Here is a 17,648-nt window from a genome sequence, read left to right as displayed (position 1 = left end):
CCACTGCAACTGCAACGGTGGACCGTCAGGAAGGCAAAGAAATGGAGAGCGATCGAGAGGGGCTTGATTGGACACACGGCCGGCGGCGGTGCATTGCATTGACGAGCTGGGGACACACGACAAATCTCGCCGGCCGGCTACCCTCCTCTACCGCAAGCAGCAACCAGTGCCCGGGACGCCGCCGGCCTCGCCGTGAACGCATTAGCGCTACGGAGTAGGCGGCTAGCCAGGTATCCATCGATCGGGCCGGCCGTCTCAGCTCCAACGGGTGAAGTAGACCACCCAACTGTAAAGCTGAAGAAGCAGCGGGTGTATCTGCTTGCTTGCATGCATGCGCGTAAAGGAAAGAGAGGGGCAGCAGCAAGTGCAGTCGCAAACTCGGAGCTAGCTACACATGCGTAGGCCTGCGGATGAAACGGCCGGCGTAGCTAGCTAGCTAGCTAGAGAATAGAGATCCATCCACCGCCTGCAGATCGACCGACAGCTACTACCTTTGGCGAGACGTGTAGCTAGCTAGCTGGTGAACGATGACGATGAGCAGCATGCATGGCTCATAATTTGGCTCGGCTTTCGCAGGCCGGCGCAGGCAGTGTGCATGCATGCACTGGCCTGCGCCGGGCATGCATGCCGCCCCCGGCCCTCGCCTAGTTTCTCTAGCTCATCTCTGATCTCGGCCCGTGTCAGCAATCGTCGATCCGGCCTCATGCAGGCTAGCTAGGGAGTATTTGGTTTCAGGTTAGCTAAACTTTAGGAACCTATGATATCGAATAATGTTTGATACTAATTAGTAAGTATTAAATATAGATTAATAATAAAATTAATTGCATATATAACCCATAGACTAATTTTACGAGATGAATCTATTAAGCCTAATTAGTTCATAATTTAACAATATGATGCTACATTAAATATGTGCTAATGATAGATTAATTAGATTTAATAGATCTTTCTCGCGGATTAGCCCTAGGCTTATGCAATCAGTTTTATAATTAGCTCATATTTAGTTCTCCTAATTACACCTGAAGGTCTAAATTTTAGCCCTCAAGATCCAAACACCTAACCCTATTTGGATCCAATGGTTAATGGGTGAAAGTGCTAAACTTTAGCACTAGCTCATCCAAATAGGAGTGCTAATGGGATAGGCTAAACTTTAGCTCAGATTTAAAAACTTTAGCAAGTATATAAGTGCTAATATGTATTAAAGTTTAGCATTTAACTTTAGCTCCTCCAAACTATAGCTAGCCTATGTATATAGCTGGCCTATGCCTAGCTCAACTCCAAACTGCGGGAACAGGGTCGCTTTTCTTTTTTTAAAAAAAGAAAAAAAGAGCAAAAGAGCAGGATAATCATTGTCTTCTGCTGCTTTCCCAGTAGGCAACAAGTTTAATTATATTATTTCCATTAGTGAAAGTTTATATTTTGAGAGCATTTATATGATGAAGAATATCCACTAACATTAACTACTATAAGTTGCCAAGCTAGCTAATATGACTATTCATATATTAGTAGCCTGAGTTAAAGAAAAAAAATGAGCCAAAAACCTAAAACGACTTGCATTTAGGACTGGGGAAGTGGTTGTTCCAAAATGGTTAGCTGAAAGGAAATTTCAGATCTGCAACACACAGCAGTTCAGGAAAAACTACTCGCATGAGTACATGCTATTATTATTTTTGCTGGAACGTATATGTTTGTTTTCTACGTACAATTTTGTTCCGGCTCGGAGTGCTCTCTATAAATACATTATTCCATCAACTGTATTTTTTTTTATACACTAGCTGCCCGAGTGCGCGCTAGACCTGGATGCCTTTGAGGAACTCTTAAGCCTGGACCTCTACGAAAATTGGTTCTATACTCCGATCCATATAGCAGAATAACCCACCGCACACTGGGTATAGTCTGCCAGTGGGGATCGAATTTTAGTTTGTTCTTAATTCGAACAGGTCACGTCGCCGTGTTCTTAAGCCAAAAGAGAGAACAAGCAACGGTTGGGCAGAGCTGAGATGCATGACCGGCGACTCGATAGTTTTTACTATTCTACTCGGCAGTCGCTACGCTACCCATCTGAGGCCACAAACAAACGAGAGGCGCCAAGCTAGGATAACGATGATTCTCCGTACGAGCCAAGAAGCCAATGGATCCACACTGCACGTAATCAAAAGTCTGCAGTCAACATCAAATCTCACGCTCCGACGACATAAAAAAGAAACACACCCACCTACTGCTAGCAGCATCTACACAAGCAAGGTCGGCAGCAGCTCGCATGCTACTGTTCATGTGGCCAATTTGCACGCCCTCCGCCCAGTTGCTGAAAGCTGCGGTTTTTTAAACCGTCGCCGGGGTTTTAAAAATTTAAACGCCACCGGCTTTTCGAATGTCGGCCTCCTCCGGTTTTGTTTATTTCCGTCCCGGAATTGTGTTCTTTGGGAAAGCAAATGCGTGCGTGCGCAGTGGCTATCCGCGGATGCGCAGCGCTGGCACCACGCTAGATAGCTACTTGCTGCTGAAGATAGAGGAGCTGATAGATGGGTGGAACGGATCTTAAGGATGCTGAAGATCAGTTGAGTCCGGGCGGCGGCAGCGTGCGTTTGTTCCCGCTGGATTCTCTTCTGTCTTCTCCCCTGCAGGTGCCCGGTGGCCGCCGCAAGGACTGCGGCGAGCTGCAGCCGGAATTCTGAATTTCACCCCTGGCCTGGCCTGGCCGGCCGGACAATCATCCGAACAACCACATCAGGCGATCCTGGACATGACAGAAACCTTAAGAAATCCCACGGCCCCTCCCGCCGGAGACCGCGGATGGATCACGGGGACGAAAAAACAATTGGTTCCTTCCTCTCCTAGAAAGAAATGAGAAATCTGTACGAGCTAGTAGGCAGGTGCCGGTGGTAAATTTTATTCGGGGCGGATCGCGGAATGTTTCCGTGTCTGCCCCGACGCTGGACAGCAAGCAGCAGCAGCAAAGCGTACTGGTGGATGTGGATGCGGATGCGTTTCGTTCATCAGCGACCCAAATTCTCCCGTCACTGGAGATGTGGAGCATGAGCGTTCTTTACTAGTAACTGAGATTCGCGGGAGGGCGCGTGTCTTCTGTCTTCACTTCGCTGTGCAGCGCGCACCGGTGTGCGGCGGCAGCCGGCAGTGCAGTGCGCCGCCATGTGTGGGGATTGAAAAGGGCGCGTCTCTTTTGGCAAAGCAAAGCGCACAGCATATATAGCTCAAATAAAGCGATTAAAGGCGGCAGCGCAGCCCGGAGGAAGAACCAGAAGTTGCAGTGAGGATAGATCATGCGCACTGTCACACACTCAGAGGTCGTCGGAATTCAGATTTCAGATCTCGCCGCCATGGGCGGCATCGACCGAGGGCATGGGCATGGCTCCGGCACGGAGAACGGCGGAAGCCTTGCCGTCGATCGCCGGGATACAGGTCCCCCATAATTCCATGACGTCCAACCACCGGGCTGGGCTGGGCTGGCTCGTTGGAAAGGCGTGCGTTGCGTTCCCCGACACGTCATGGATTATCTTCTGCTGTTCTAGGCCCTTTTCCATGACGTTGTCGTTTTCTTTGTCGCCCTTTGTCAACTCCAACTTGTATCTTCCTCGCAAAAACATCGTATCTAAAAAAAATGAAAAAAAATCTATTTTACTCACCTACCAATTCACTTTGTCCGCTTAACCTCGGAACAAAATTTAACCTCAATTTACTCCCTCACACAATTCAAATTAGTCCACGGATTTTCCAAAAACAAAATTGATCATGAAAACCGTATTGCTTCCGTAATATTTCCCCTCGCACACGAATTTCCTTCCAGACATTCTTTTTTTAGAATTGTACATGGAGTGCATTGAGTTATTTGTGAGGCGCGGATTTCAAAGTTTCACCGAATCGAGTTGTTTTTCACGCAGCGATTGCCCGTCTGTAACGGGAAGAAGAAGAAGAAGAAAAATACGTCCGACCCATAACAAACAAGGCATTATAAGCAAGGATACAAAGGACATAAATATCCATCCCGTCGTCCCGTGCCGCATCTCCATCTCTCCACAATCATCCAGATCGATGCCCAAACCATGCACCCCCTGCGCGATGAATCCCCACCCAAAACCGCCCACGACGCGTCCCAGCTCCTCCAAATTTGGCTTCCCAAGCACCCCTACCACTGGCTCCTTCTCCAGCCACCTCCAGCCATCCCCAGCAGCCAGGCTGCCTCCTCTCCCTCATCATCAGAAAAATCTCTCTCTCTCTCTCTCTCTCTCTCTCTCTCTCTCACTAAATCCCAAATCCTAGTCTTATCATCCTGTCTTGCTGCCTCCCTCGTGCCGCCTGCGCTCGGAGCTCCCGCACCCCCGAGAGAAAAAGAAAGGCGAGAAAGCTTCGAGCTTTGCCTCCCCCGTCCCCCTCAACCCCTGCACTCCGCTGCTGCTAAAATGTGATGTTGCCATCCGCCCGGTTGCTTCTAGTTTAGTCCCCCACTCCAGTCACTCCACTCCGCTCCTCCTGGGTCAGTGTCCATCCTTGGCCACCACTTCCCTTCCCTCCCCCCCTCTCTCTGTCTCTCCTCCCCCGCCCGCCCCCCCCCCCCCCCCCGGCCGCCGCAGCCGCCGCCTTCGCCACTCTGCTGACTGCTTTTTTCCGTGTTTCTTGCCGTCCTAGTTATGGGCTCCGGCGAGGTGGATGGACGCGCATTGCTGGAGTCGGAGCAGCAGTAGCGGCGGCCAAACAGGCGGGGGATCTGGATCCGAGGCACCACCACCGGGGTCCTCACGGCGGCGACGGAGGCGGCGGCGGAGGAGGAGGAGGAGGAGCGCAGCAGGAAGCAGATGAGCAGCAGCAGCAGCAGCAGCACAACCACCGGCTGCTCCAGCTCCACCAACAAGTGCAGGACCAAGCAGACCCGCCGCCGGCTCCCGTCTTCCAGCTCCAGCACCTGCAGGCGGCGGCGGCCGTGAGGCAGCGGGGTCTGTCCGCCGAGTATGCCCTTCTCGCGCCCATGGGCGACGCCGGCCAGTCCCACGACCACCACGGCTTCCAGCCGCAGCTCCTCTCCTTCGGGAGCCAGCACTACGTGCACCAGTTCGCGGCGCAGGCGCAGGCGCCTGTGGCGGCGTCCCACTCGCGGTCGCGGGGAGGAGCAGGCGCGGGCGGCGAGATCGTGGCAGCGACGTCTGCCTCGCACTCGCGCGTGAGAGGCGGCGGCGGCGGCGGCGGGGAGATCGTGGCGGTGCAGGGAGGGCACATTGTGCGCTCCACCGGGCGCAAGGACCGGCACAGCAAGGTCTGCACGGCGCGCGGGCCGCGCGACCGCCGCGTGCGCCTGTCGGCGCACACGGCCATCCAGTTCTACGACGTGCAGGACCGCCTGGGCTACGACCGCCCCAGCAAGGCCGTCGACTGGCTCATCAAGAACGCCAAGGACGCCATCGACAAGCTCGAGGTGCTGCCCGCGTGGCAGCCCACGGCCACCGCCTCCAATGCCGCCGCGCCGCCGTCCTCCTCGACCCACCCCGACTCCGCCGAGAACTCCGACGACCAGGCGCAGGCCATCACCGTCGCGCACACGTCCTTCGACTTCCCCGGCGCCGGTGGAGCCAGCGGTGGCGCCAGCGGCACAGGCTTTCTCCCGCCGTCGCTCGACTCCGACTCCATCGCGGACACGATCAAGTCGTTCTTTCCCATGGCCGGCACGGCAGGCGGGGAGGCGTCCTCGTCCACGGCGGCGGCGCAGTCGTCGGCCATGGGCTTCCAGAGCTACACGCCTGACCTCCTGTCGCGCACCGGCAGCCACAGCCAGGAGCTCCGGCTGTCGCTGCAGTCTCTCCCAGACCCCATGTTCCACCACCGGCACCAGCAGCAGGACCGATCGCACGGCCACGGCGGCAATGGCTCCGCGCAGCAGGCGCTCTTCCCCGGCTACTCGTTCGGCGGCGGCGCCATGTGGGCCGAGCAGGCGCAGGGCCAGCGCATGGTGCCGTGGAACGTGCCCGACCCAGGCGGCGGGAGCACTGGCGGCTACCTGTTCAACGTGTCGCAGCAGGCGGCGCACATGCAGGCGGCGCTTGCCGGCCAGAGCCAGTTCTTCTTCCAGAGGGGACCCCTTCAGTCCAGTAACCAGCCCTCCGAGAGAGGATGGCCGGAGACCGTCGAAGCCGACAACCCGATGCAGCAGCACCAAGGGGGGCTCAGCCCCGCCGTGTTCGCGCCCGGCATCGGCTTCTCCGGGTTCCGCATCCCCACCAGGATACAGGGCGACGAGGACCACAACGGCGGCGGCAATGGCGACAAGCCGCCGCCGTCCGTGTCCTCGGCTTCTCACCACTGACAGCAGCAGTGGAGCACAGATCGATTACTCCACCACCAACCACCATGAGCATTCAGCGCTACGCCATGTACCAGTAGCACCATCCTCAGCTCCTCCACTTGCACCCTTGTGAGAATAATTTTCTCATTATTCGTCTAGACTGTATTTCTACTACAGCATGTCAGCATTGCTGTTTCTTGGGCTAAATTTCTGATGCAATTTTTATCCCCATTTCAGGAAGTTGATTTGCAGCTGCTCCCTATGAGAATGGATGGTTGCAACAAGGAGGAGCAAAGTTGGGAGCTGCCACTCTTTTGGTTGGTCGGTCGGTCGGTTTTCTAGATCTCTATCTGCAGATTGTGTCACTGGTTTTTGCTTCAAAGTACTCACTCGGAGCTTCTTAATTAGAATTAGGCCTGTGAGAGTGCAGCGCACTGGCTAGATCGATGGCTTGTTTGTTGCACCACAGTAGGTTTAGTTGATGTTCTTTCTAGTTGCTCTAGTTCAAGCTTTGTTTGCTTTCACTTTGTTCTTGTTGGTGACTCGTGATGGATGGTTAATGCGCTTCCTCCTGTGGTTCAGGAGCTATCAGTGCTAGCAGATGTTGTTGTTAACCAGATATGTGGATGGGGACAGGAGTCTTTCGTTCTTTCTTTGCTTTGTTTGGCATTTGAAACAGATTGGGCCTGTCCTAAGATCTTCTCCTAATTTTATATTTTGATGAGTTTTAAATTATACTATGCACCTAGTATATCGCTAAACTCCAACCTGCCTATACTACAAGTATTTTTATCCTGGCTTTGTTGTTTCTGAACCTTTGTTTGGAACTGAGAAATTAAAGACCTCAAATCCACCAAAAGAGTAGGATTTGATGTATACTTTAAGCTTCCTCTTTTTTTTTTAAACAAAAAGAACACAACCTTGCCTTGCATATTTGCATTGCATGGCCTCACCTCAGTACCTCACACTAGCAGATACAGTATTTTTCCCTACCCTAAATATCCAGCATGTGATTGGTTTCCTGCCGCTGCTGCTGTAGCAGGACACTGCAGGAGGACGCAGCGACAGCAGCAGCAGCTGCTGCTGCAGCTTTCCTGTGCCATCCATGATCTACTCCATCCATCTATCCATCACTGGGCACGGCAAGAATGACACTAGCAAAAGGTTTTGTGTCTCTTTGCGTGTGATTAGTACAGGATCTGTCTGCCTGGCGCCTCTGCTGGCTCTGCTGCTGCGTGTCATTAGCACAGTACATGCCCCCCGGCTTTTTAACCATTTTAAATCAGGCCGTAGCCTGTGCCTGCCTGCAGTGGCTGATGCAACACGAGCAACTCTTCGTGGCAGATGCCAGGAGGAAGGAGATGGCCATGCATGCTTCGCTTGCTTCTCGGCTCCTCTCTGATTGGCTTCCACATGGACCCGCTCCCTTTGTCTGCCCTGCCGCTGTAACTTTGGTACGGCTGGTAATTTTGCTATGGGGTGCCGTGGGGATGAGAAGAGAGATGATGCCAGGCAGGGGCGGAGCTAGAAACTCCCTCCCTCCAACCTGGTCTAAACCAATGGGCAAGCAAGTAAGAGACTGTCTAAAATTGTATCTAAGACTGCTTTATACCTAAATATCATAATAATTACATAGATGAGCAAGACTGGGCCCGTGCTGCAGCAGCACGGGCCCTAGCTCCGCCCCTAATGCGAGGCATATCTCGTGATATTTGTAGTCGAGCTGGGCCCTTCGCGTATCTCCTCTCACTCCGAGTCCGTCGGCATGGATGAGTGCTTTGCAATTTTGCATGCTTGGAACATGGAATGAACAATGAACACTTTATACATGCATCCATACTATTCACAGCACGGATGAGTGCACAAGTGGTTAGCACAAGTACATACTCCTTTACAGCCTTTAGCCTGGCCCTGCAGCTGCAGTTACATTGTGAGTTTTGTGGGCCTATTTTGCTGCCAATGAAGAGGATATACATGCGGCTAACATTTTTTTATGTTACTTATAGTGCAATTTCATAATTGCATTTTGTGTTAGCTTGTGAATCAAATCCCTTGTCTCTCATTTTGTTTAGACTTTAGCTCTTTGAGTACCTCATTGACCAGATGGAATTCTGATTCTCTCCTTTTTGTCTCTGGTTAATGATGAAATTTCATCTTTGAACAAAACATTGTAATTGCTCTATTGATTTAGAACACGAAATGCTGTGTTTGTTATGATTTTGATTTCTATGCAAAGTAGTCCATAGCAAAGATGTATGTTGTTACAAATCCATTACTCTTTGAGATAAGCGATATAGATCAGGATCCTCTTGAGATAAGCTGACTAGCAATGGCAGAAGTTAACTGGCCAGCCATGTTGCACTCTCACCCGAAACTTAAGACCAAAGCCAATGGAGGCATGGTATCTCTCACCCCAATGTATCTTTAAAATATGCAATATATAAAAGACACATACAACTGTATTCATGTAATTAGCACACTATGCTTGGGTTATCAGAAAAAATGTACCATTTAGCAGTAATAATTGATATTATACCAGCGGCAGAAAAATGCCTATATATAAGGTTAGAAAAAATGCCTATACATGCACGTGCAAACTAACAACTAAGAGCAACTCCAGCAGACTCTCCGAACAGCCCCCTATCAAATCAAAAAGATGTACTCCAGCAGACCCTCTACTAGACTTTTTATTTTGGGGAGGCCTCTAAATCCCCTCCTCCACCCTCCATTTCTAGAGGGTGAGCTCTCTGTTATAAGTTAGAATTGAAAGCTATTGCTGGAGTTGAGAAAAATTTGGAAGCCTTAAAAAATAGAGGCTGCTCTATTTAACATTTGAGGGGTCTGATTTATAGGCTATTGCTGGAGTTGCTCTAACAGGGAAATTATTGTTTCCAGTAGTAAGAACGCTCTCATTGTGAGGTACAAACGTAAAGAAGCCACTTAAGAACGAGAGCATACAATGCCCAAGTCAAGTCAAGTTAAAAGGGGACAAGCCTTTATGATGAGTCCACACAATCACTACTCACCGCACCTGTGGTCCATACTAACATCCTAACTAACGACAAATTAAACCTATCAATTTCGTCAAGAGTCGCCTTCAAAAGCATACACTACACATATGAATTACCGAATCTATACTAAATCCAGTCATCACATACATAAAGAGAGGCGGCTAATATACTACTTTACAAGTGAACAACCAAACAAAGACACCATCACATCTATGATGTACTATATCTAGCTTGGGGAGAACCAGATCCCTGGCGCCTTTTCTTGAGAGAAAAAGATTTGATGCAACGGGAGGAAAGAAAGCTACACCACATGTGGCTGTGGCGTACTGTAGCATCTGCCGAGATCGAGCGTCACGCAGGCGTCCGCCTCATCAAGATCAGAAGCAGCCACCGGAGCGAATCACATGCGGTCGCACGGCCACCCCCGCGTGCCACCAAAACAACTGACGAGTACCCGGCCGGCCCGGCCCGCCGGCGACTGTAGCCGGAAACGAACGGCTCCTCAGATTCTGGGAGCACCACATGGTCGACGGGCAGGTGGCGACGCCGCGACGGACCCGCCACCCCCCCCCCCCCCCCCCATCGGCGGCCCCGCCACCGCCAGCACTCCACAGCTAGCGGTTTCAATTCGATACGATCCGTGGACGCACGACAGCGATGCGTCGTAGCATGCGTGCATGGCGCAGTGGAGTTCGCCGCCGCCGGTGTATCATGGCGGCCCCGACAGAATGATGGCCGGCGGGGGGGCGCCCATGCATGCCCGGGACGGAGGCGGCGGCTCAGGCCGGCCACGTTCCCGCCCGCAGGCGGCCGGCCAATCGATCCCGATCCGCGGCGGCCCCCTGTACCGGCCGCAGGACGGGACATGAGAAGCACATGAGAGGCGTAAATGCGGCCGCGTACGGCGGCGCCCGCCCGCCGTGGCCCATCGCCCATCCCGGCGCGGCGGGCTGGTGATTGATCCGAAAGCTCTGACGGATTGGGGGGCGTGGCGCGCCTGGCTCGTACGACGCCGCGCTGGACGCGATAAATGAGATGCCACGGCGTGGTACGGGCAAGTGGAGAGCGCGCGGGCTCGTTCGTTCGACGGAGACCGGCCGGCCGACTTGCTTGTAGATGGTGCTGATGCCGCCGTGCGAGCGCGCATCAATGCGCCGCCGGATGGGACGACGACGACGGCTGCGCGCGAGATGCATGCACCCTCCGACCGGTCGCGCACCCTCCGACCAGTGGCGGCGCGCGGGAACCGGCCGGGATGGGTAATTGGGTACTGATTACTGAATGAACCCTGGTACGCCAGCAATGGAACGGCCAGCCGGTGGTCGATGGATTCATGGATGTGCGTGCGTGATGGGACGGCCACCGTGCTAGCTCTTTCGTGCGGGCGACGGCGACGGACAGGAGACTGACGAGGTGGCGATGCGAGGGGGAGGGGGAGCAGGGCGCTGCTGCGGCCTGTGAGGCTGTTGCGCCGCGAACAGTGGGTCTTGGGCCAGGGTCTGTCCTGATCGGCCAGCGGGACAGTCCTGTCTTACTTGCAGTCCGTATGTGCAGCCTAGTAGTAGCCTGAAAGCGAGAACTGCCAACGCACATGCAAAGCATAGCGCCACCGCAGGCACAGCCATTTCCGGCTACTCGCACGGTCAACGGTAACTTCTCTACTTCTCTTCCAGACAACCGATGGTAAATCTCATGCGATCATTTTACAATCTGCATTTCCACCCAGATGTACAACACGCTGAGATTTCGCTAGATAGAATGGGCACAGGAGATGGATCGATGGTTCATCAATTCCCATGGTAAAAAAAAACACGGGTCATCAATTCAGACAAGGCTAGCAGCAACCTTCCTGACAGAGACGAGCACAGTCCACGCAGTGTGGCTGGGTTTGTTGCTGGTGCCGAGCCATTTCGTTTGTCGCGGCGGGAGTTAAGGGAGCGAGCCTCTCCGTCCATTGCTGCCTGTGACGAGCAGCAGCCATGCATGACAGCCATGGATGGATGGATACTGGATCGGAGGTCCCCCAGCCACAACTATGCATCCTGCTGTCAGCCCGGCCGGCCGGCGCGGGGCCACAGCAGCGATGCATGCCGAACTGTGCCTGACGACGACGGGCGCCATCCATCATAATTTGGCGGCACTCGTCGTCACCAGACGCGTCGCCGATCGAGGCCCCATTGCCGATCCATCCGTGCGACCGTGCCAAAACAAGCGGAGGCCCCATTGCCCTTTTGTAACCTGCCTTCTTGCAAGTTTTTTACCGGGCGGCCGGACGACCGGTCTAACGGGTGGTTTTGCACCGGCCGGCGGGGCAACGTGTGTTCCGGCGAGGCGATGCTGCTTCTCGGTTGTTGTCTCGTCTTACTATTACTAATTGGAGAGCTTTTTTTAAAGTCTACATGTGAAGCCATCTATAATGCTAGCGTACAGTCTAAAAAAATAGAGAAATTCTACAAATTCTTATAAAAATCAGAAACATCCGGTCATCAATTTGGCAACTCTAGTCATAATAGCCGTTGGATCTGTAATCTTTTCCAATAAATTATCCACCTCTGCTATTATGAAAATAGACTAAAGTAACTCCCTAAATATTATCTAAATTATTCACCTCTACCATTATAAAAAGTAATCTAAACTAGCCCCCTAATCTTCATGTAAATTACCCACTTATATCATTATTAAAAGTTAAAGTAACCCCTCAATCTGAATCTAAAATATATAATTATAATAAAATCTTAAAGTGCACCAATATAAAATTCTAAATTACTATTTCTACATTATTAATATATTATTTATATTATTATTTATATAAAAATACAACCCATAATGTGTGTCATCATATATTCATGTACGAGGGAAGAGATAAGAATATCAATTTTTATATTGTTCACATAGCTCAAACAAAATGTTCAAGTAAATACATATGAAACACATATGGAGGTGTGATGCAAAATGAAAAGAAATAGGTACTAACTAAACCTATCACAATTATTACAATTAGATACTGATAAATATGTATCTTTAGAGTATTGTGTTAGAATATTTAATAATTGAAAGAAAGCGTGACTTATAATTATTTGCTATTTTTAATTTGGTAGTGGCGGGAGCATGGGTTGATAAGCAAGTGTCCGCTGATTCGAGGCATTCCGTCTCGTTTCTTTACGGGGGACACGTACGAGAGCATTTCGGCGATGCGGATTCTTGAAATGGAGCCGAATCGAAATTCCCTTGCTCTTTATACTCGCTCCACTAGTTTTGTAGTGCTCGGATGGCTATTTGTATACTGCTAGTAGCTAGGTGGATATTTTTTTTAAACTGGCTGGACTGGTAGCAGAGCATCAATATATATATATATATATATATATATATATATATATATATATATATATATATATATATATATATATATATATATATATATATATTTTGCGACAAATTAAAGCGCAGGTGGTAACAGGTGACGTTGAAGAAAGGAAAGCGCCAGCCAGGAGTTACTTTTTAGCCACACTGCAGCAGGATCGTAGCTCCGGCCCGTCCCACCAGCCCGTGAGGTCCGTGGCCGCCGATCCACGGGCCAGTGCTGCTTGCGGCCTGGCCGGCCCAACACAACGCGGATTGCTTGCGGCCGGCCTCGTCTCGTTGGTGGTGGTGGTAGTTGGAGAGAAGTTGCCCGCGCGCACACGCCAGGGCCGCCTCCTCTCTCTTCAGACTTCAGAGGAAAATCCGAGTCCTGATGAAGCCGAAGAGTTCGGCGAGAACAGCGACACTTCGATCAGGATTCTTTTCTGCCTGCACACACAGCATCAGCAGGGACGGCACGCCCACGAAGCAAAGCGCTGGATCTTCGTAGGCCACGCGTGTTCGATTTCCCGCGACATTGCGGCTGTCTGAACTCTTTCTTTTCTGCGTTCCTTTTCGTCCAAGATAGCTCTAGCTTACGGCCTGCAAGTCAGCACAAGAAAACAAACCCGGCCGATGACTACTGATCCCCGGAAGCTTCCTGGACCCTTCCTGCATCAAGCACAAACTAGTACAAACTAAAACCCTACGCGTCTACTCTATCATGAACTCCTACGTGACAGCAGCGTCTCGTCAAACTGAAGCTAAATGTTACACTAACAAAAAAAATCATATCGTCTGCTCAACCGGCCGATCAATCAGGCTCACATATCCTAGACGCCCGACGGCCATTCTCGCGCGCAAAGCAACTGACGGCCGTTGGAATTCTCTCGCCGGCACGGACGTTTTCGGATTTTCCTAGCACGAGCCGGCGTTGACCTGATCACTGCAAACAGTAACGTGTGCTGCACTCTAAGCAGACCTACTTAGCCTGCGTCCGGCGTGCCAGGTTCTCGATTGCAATTTAACAGGCACTAGGTAGCTGGTCGTGCCCGTGCATCCATCCATGTCGAGCCCCGCCGCGGGGAGCGGCGGCCCGTTCACGCGGCGGCAGGAGCAGGAGTACAGCTTCAGCGGCCGCGTCCTGCTCACGGCGGTCGTCATCCTCGCCATCCTCACCGTCTTCTTCGTCCTCGTCCGGCTCCTCCTCTACCAGTTCGTGGCGCGCGGCCGGGGCGGCCTCACCGCGGGCATCCGCCGTTCCTTCGGCTCCTTGGGCAGGAGCGCCCGCCGCGGGCTCGACGCGTCCGCGCTCGCCGCGCTGCCGGTCACCGCGTACCGCCGCAAGCCGCAGCAGGCGGACGACGGCGGCGGGTCCGCCTCGGCGGCCTCCACCAGCGCCGACGGGGCGACTGAGTGCGCCGTGTGCCTGTCGGAGCTCGCGGACGGCGAGAAGGTGCGCGCGCTGCCGAGCTGCGGGCACGTCTTCCACGTCGAGTGCGTCGACGCGTGGCTGCGATCCAGGACCACGTGCCCGGTGTGCCGAGCGGAGGTGCGGCCCAACCCTGACGCGCGGCCGCCGGCTCCAGCGTTGTTCGGTGCGGGGGGCACGTTGGTCGTCACCGTGGAAGGCGGCGGCGCGGAGACCCGTGCTGGGCTCCGCGGTCAACGGGCCGGTGCCGTAGTAGGGTAGGTAGCCAAAAGCGACATTGTCATCTATGACTGCTTCTTACGAATCAGTAATTGTAAATGTAATTAGAATTGCGTACTACTACTTTGTATTTGTGTTCTGGAGTGTCACCCATAACGCTAAACGCTAGATGTCACAATTTCGATAATCACCACGAAGCAACAAGTCAGTCTCACACAAGACCAACATTTTACTTAGCACTACACACACACACACACACACACACACACACACACACACACACACACACACACACACACACACACACACACACACACAACGCGCGTTAACATGATCACCACCCCGTCACATGCAAACACATTTATCGCACAAGTTAACCCAACCATCTACTAGCTATTTAGTTTTTCTCCAGCAAGAGCATCTCCAATAGAAGTTCTAAATTGGGTCCTATCTTGAAATATAGAGCTTCCAATAGGAATTCTAAATTGGGTCCTATCTTGAAATATAGGGTTTAAGAGAAAAAAATAGCCTCCAACAGGAGTCCTATTTTACAAAAAAGTGGCAAATCAATTTAGGACTCAGTCTCCCGGGTCCTAGATATAGGACTCAATTGGTTGAGCCCTATCTCTCTTTTGCCATGAAATCTAACTGACAGAGACTTCTTTCCCCAATGCCTCAGCTCCAATCTTTCCCCAATTAGTTGTAAATGGCATGATTTGAGACCCCGCTGTTGGAGTATAAGCTTTTTTTGGCCCTAAACACATCAAATATATCCCTAATACAAATTATAGAACCTAAATATAGGACTCATGGTTGGAGATGCTCTTAATGAGAGTTCCCAACCGGTACTACGAAATCGCAATTAGAAATCTTAATTTTTAATAACGGGTACTACGAAATCGCAATTAGAAATCTTAATTTTTAATAACGGGTCGCTCACCGATCGGTATTAAAAAATTTATTTCAAACATGAGATGACTTCAATTCACCCGTGAAAGACTCTTTAGTATCTTTAGTACCTGTAGCTAGCATTAATATGGGATCCAATTTACTCTAGTATTTTTAGGATGGAAGGATGATAGGTTCTCTAGTAGTGCCTACATTCTTAATTTATAGCTATGACAATATTTTCCTTTAACCCACCAGCTGACGTAACATAATTTTGGAGGATCCAGATGCCGAAGTCATTTTTTATAAAAAAAGTCCATGCTTGTGACACGGTCCCCCCCCCCCCCCCCCCCCCTCTGGCTATGATTCTTCAACTAGCAGGTCATGGAGAAGACCTGTTCACCATAAGGTTTCTCAAGAAAAACAAAGTGAGGATTGTGTTTTTACGTGCTGCCTTGGCCCATGCAAAAGGTTCTCCCTGTACCAACTTCAATTTAATCCGAACTTACAAAATGATTTCACGCTAAAGTAATTTGATTGCGTAACATACATGAAGTCGAAGCCTGAATAAGTTCTCCCAAATAAGTCTTTAGTTATCTTCAATCTCCTTCAATTCTCTTCGATATGCACCAAACCAAACAAATTAAACCCTCTGGCTCCAAGCGTGTAACTTGGTTATTCTCCAAGATCCTCTATGTAATACCAAGGTTGCAGCCACTATACTATTAGAATATAAATCTCTTACAAGACAAAGCTATCTTCTTTTATTTTTTTAAATTTATTAGTAATTGGTATATTTCGAGTACTTAATAAAACTCTCTTTTCTTTGCAAAAAAAAAAGTGTGTGCTGTGTCCTTCCGGATTTTTCGCACTTGGATAGCCTCTCAACAATAAATAGAGGCACAAAAAACAAATGGCGGTATACAGAGCACGTGCCCTATGAAAATTGGACACCGCAGGCAACGGTTTCAGTTAGGCTCCCGCCACGCGCCGCCACCTCCACTCCAGCATCGTCCGCCATGGCTCCGAGCAGCGAGTCCCTGCCGGGAGACGTCATCCGGTGCCGCCGCTTCACGGCGGTGCTCGCGGCAGGCGCGGCCTCCTTCACGTTCTGCGTCCTCTTCGTCGCCCTCTTCCTCTACCTGCGCTTCCTCCTGCGGCGGTGGCGCGCGCGCCGCGGGCGCGGAGCTGCGAGCAGCAGCCTCGTGCCGCAGGAGCAGGCCGGCCCGGGTAGCCCCTCCGGCGGCCTCGACGCCGCGGCCATCGCGCTGCTCCCGTCCTTACCGTACCAGCGAGGCGCCGGCGTTGCCGAGGCCGAGTGCGCGGTCTGCCTCGGCGCCCTCGACGAGGGGCAGACGTTGAGGCAGCTCCCCGGGTGCATGCACGTGTTCCACCTGCCATGCGTGGACGCGTGGCTCTCGTCGAACGCGTCGTGCCCGGTCTGCCGCCGGAGGACCGAGCCGGCGCGCGCCGAGGAGGCGGCGGCTGCACTCGGTTTGGCGTGAGAGATCGACCAGCCGCTTCGATCGTGAAGCCTTGGGCAGAAATGGGCAATGCATGGCAGTGGTTGTCTCGTGTCCGCTAGCTCGTACTACCGTCATCTACCATGTGATCTGCTTCGAACCGTTGAGGATCATGTTTCATTGTCTTTTTTTTTCCCCAGTCCGTGCGAGTGGATTATGTTTGGTACTTCTCGGTTGTAACATATGATCTCCTTATCCCAATAAGATCCGCGCTTACAATTCCATTCTGAACAGGAGACGCATTACTGAATCGAGAACGAGCATCTTGATCGGGGATGTTTCTCCTTGGCTGGGGCGTGATCACCTTGTTTTATCCGCGAGCACAGAATGTTAGGAAAAGATCTTTAGACGTTGAAAAATCTGAAGAACAATATCGAAAGGATATATGAGTGTGCATGTGTGTGTGTGACTGCAAGAGTGCAGGAGCCTGAAATATGAGATCAGACGCACCAGTGGAAACCGAAAATGGAGATGTCCATTGATACGGCAGGCCAACACGGAGAGTGATAGGATGGGACATGGATCAGATTTGCAGCTAGTATTAGCGGACATGCATGGCATCCAACGCCCACAGTTCGCTTTGAGTCAGCGGACAGGAGACTCCTGAATCATTGTTTCAACTCGTTTTACTGCGCGATACAACATAAAAGGGAAGAAAAAGTTTACCACTTCTCTCGTGCTACTTACTACTTTCTCGGATGTGGGTTTTGAAATTTGTTTACAAATAGTTCCATGCAATAGCCTGCATTCTTTTGGAGCCTCCTCCATGAAAAGTTAAATTTAAGTGGTGCGCTAAAATCTACAGAAACTCAGATTGGAAGGAACCTATTTATTAATTAAGAGGATCTCGGAGCATTGGGCTTCCGGAACGCGAGAATTAATTAAAGGGAATCCAAAGCGTTTCCCAAATTTAAATGGGCCTGACGCAAACTTCTCCCCACCAAAAA

General features: G+C 51.4%; 3 protein-coding genes across 4 annotated transcripts; all 3 read left to right on the top strand.

Annotated features, from left to right (window-relative positions):
- Positions 1-4,388: 4,388 nt before the first annotated feature.
- LOC112895271 (transcription factor PCF5-like) lies at positions 4,389-6,941 on the top strand. Of its 2 annotated transcripts, XM_025963216.1 has the most exons (3): positions 4,389-4,492; positions 4,645-6,418; positions 6,527-6,941. In XM_025963216.1, the coding sequence occupies exon 2, from the start codon at positions 4,982-4,984 to the stop codon at positions 6,308-6,310; it is 1,329 nt and encodes a 442-aa protein (XP_025819001.1). In that variant the 5' UTR covers positions 4,389-4,492; positions 4,645-4,981; the 3' UTR covers positions 6,311-6,418; positions 6,527-6,941. The 2 variants fall into 2 exon arrangements, with proteins under 2 accessions (XP_025819001.1, XP_025819000.1); XM_025963215.1 differs by lacking the exon at positions 4,389-4,492 and having other exon boundaries at positions 4,569-6,418.
- A 6,511-nt stretch (positions 6,942-13,452) lies between these two features.
- LOC112895272 (E3 ubiquitin-protein ligase EL5-like) lies at positions 13,453-14,413 on the top strand. Its single transcript, XM_025963217.1, has one exon. It carries the CDS (start codon positions 13,706-13,708, stop codon positions 14,330-14,332), a length of 627 nt encoding a protein of 208 aa, XP_025819002.1. The 5' UTR covers positions 13,453-13,705; the 3' UTR covers positions 14,333-14,413.
- A 1,784-nt stretch (positions 14,414-16,197) lies between these two features.
- Positions 16,198-16,683, top strand: LOC112892871 (RING-H2 finger protein ATL39-like). Its single transcript, XM_025959974.1, has one exon. The coding sequence runs from the start codon at positions 16,198-16,200 to the stop codon at positions 16,681-16,683; it is 486 nt and encodes a 161-aa protein (XP_025815759.1).
- Positions 16,684-17,648: the final 965 nt, after the last annotated feature.

This window comes from Panicum hallii, chromosome 5 (assembly GCF_002211085.1).
Source record: "Panicum hallii strain FIL2 chromosome 5, PHallii_v3.1, whole genome shotgun sequence".
Taxonomy (NCBI): Eukaryota; Viridiplantae; Streptophyta; class Magnoliopsida; order Poales; family Poaceae; genus Panicum; species Panicum hallii.
The sequence above is the reverse complement of the archived record's forward strand: the minus strand, read 5'-3'. Positions and strand labels throughout refer to the sequence as shown.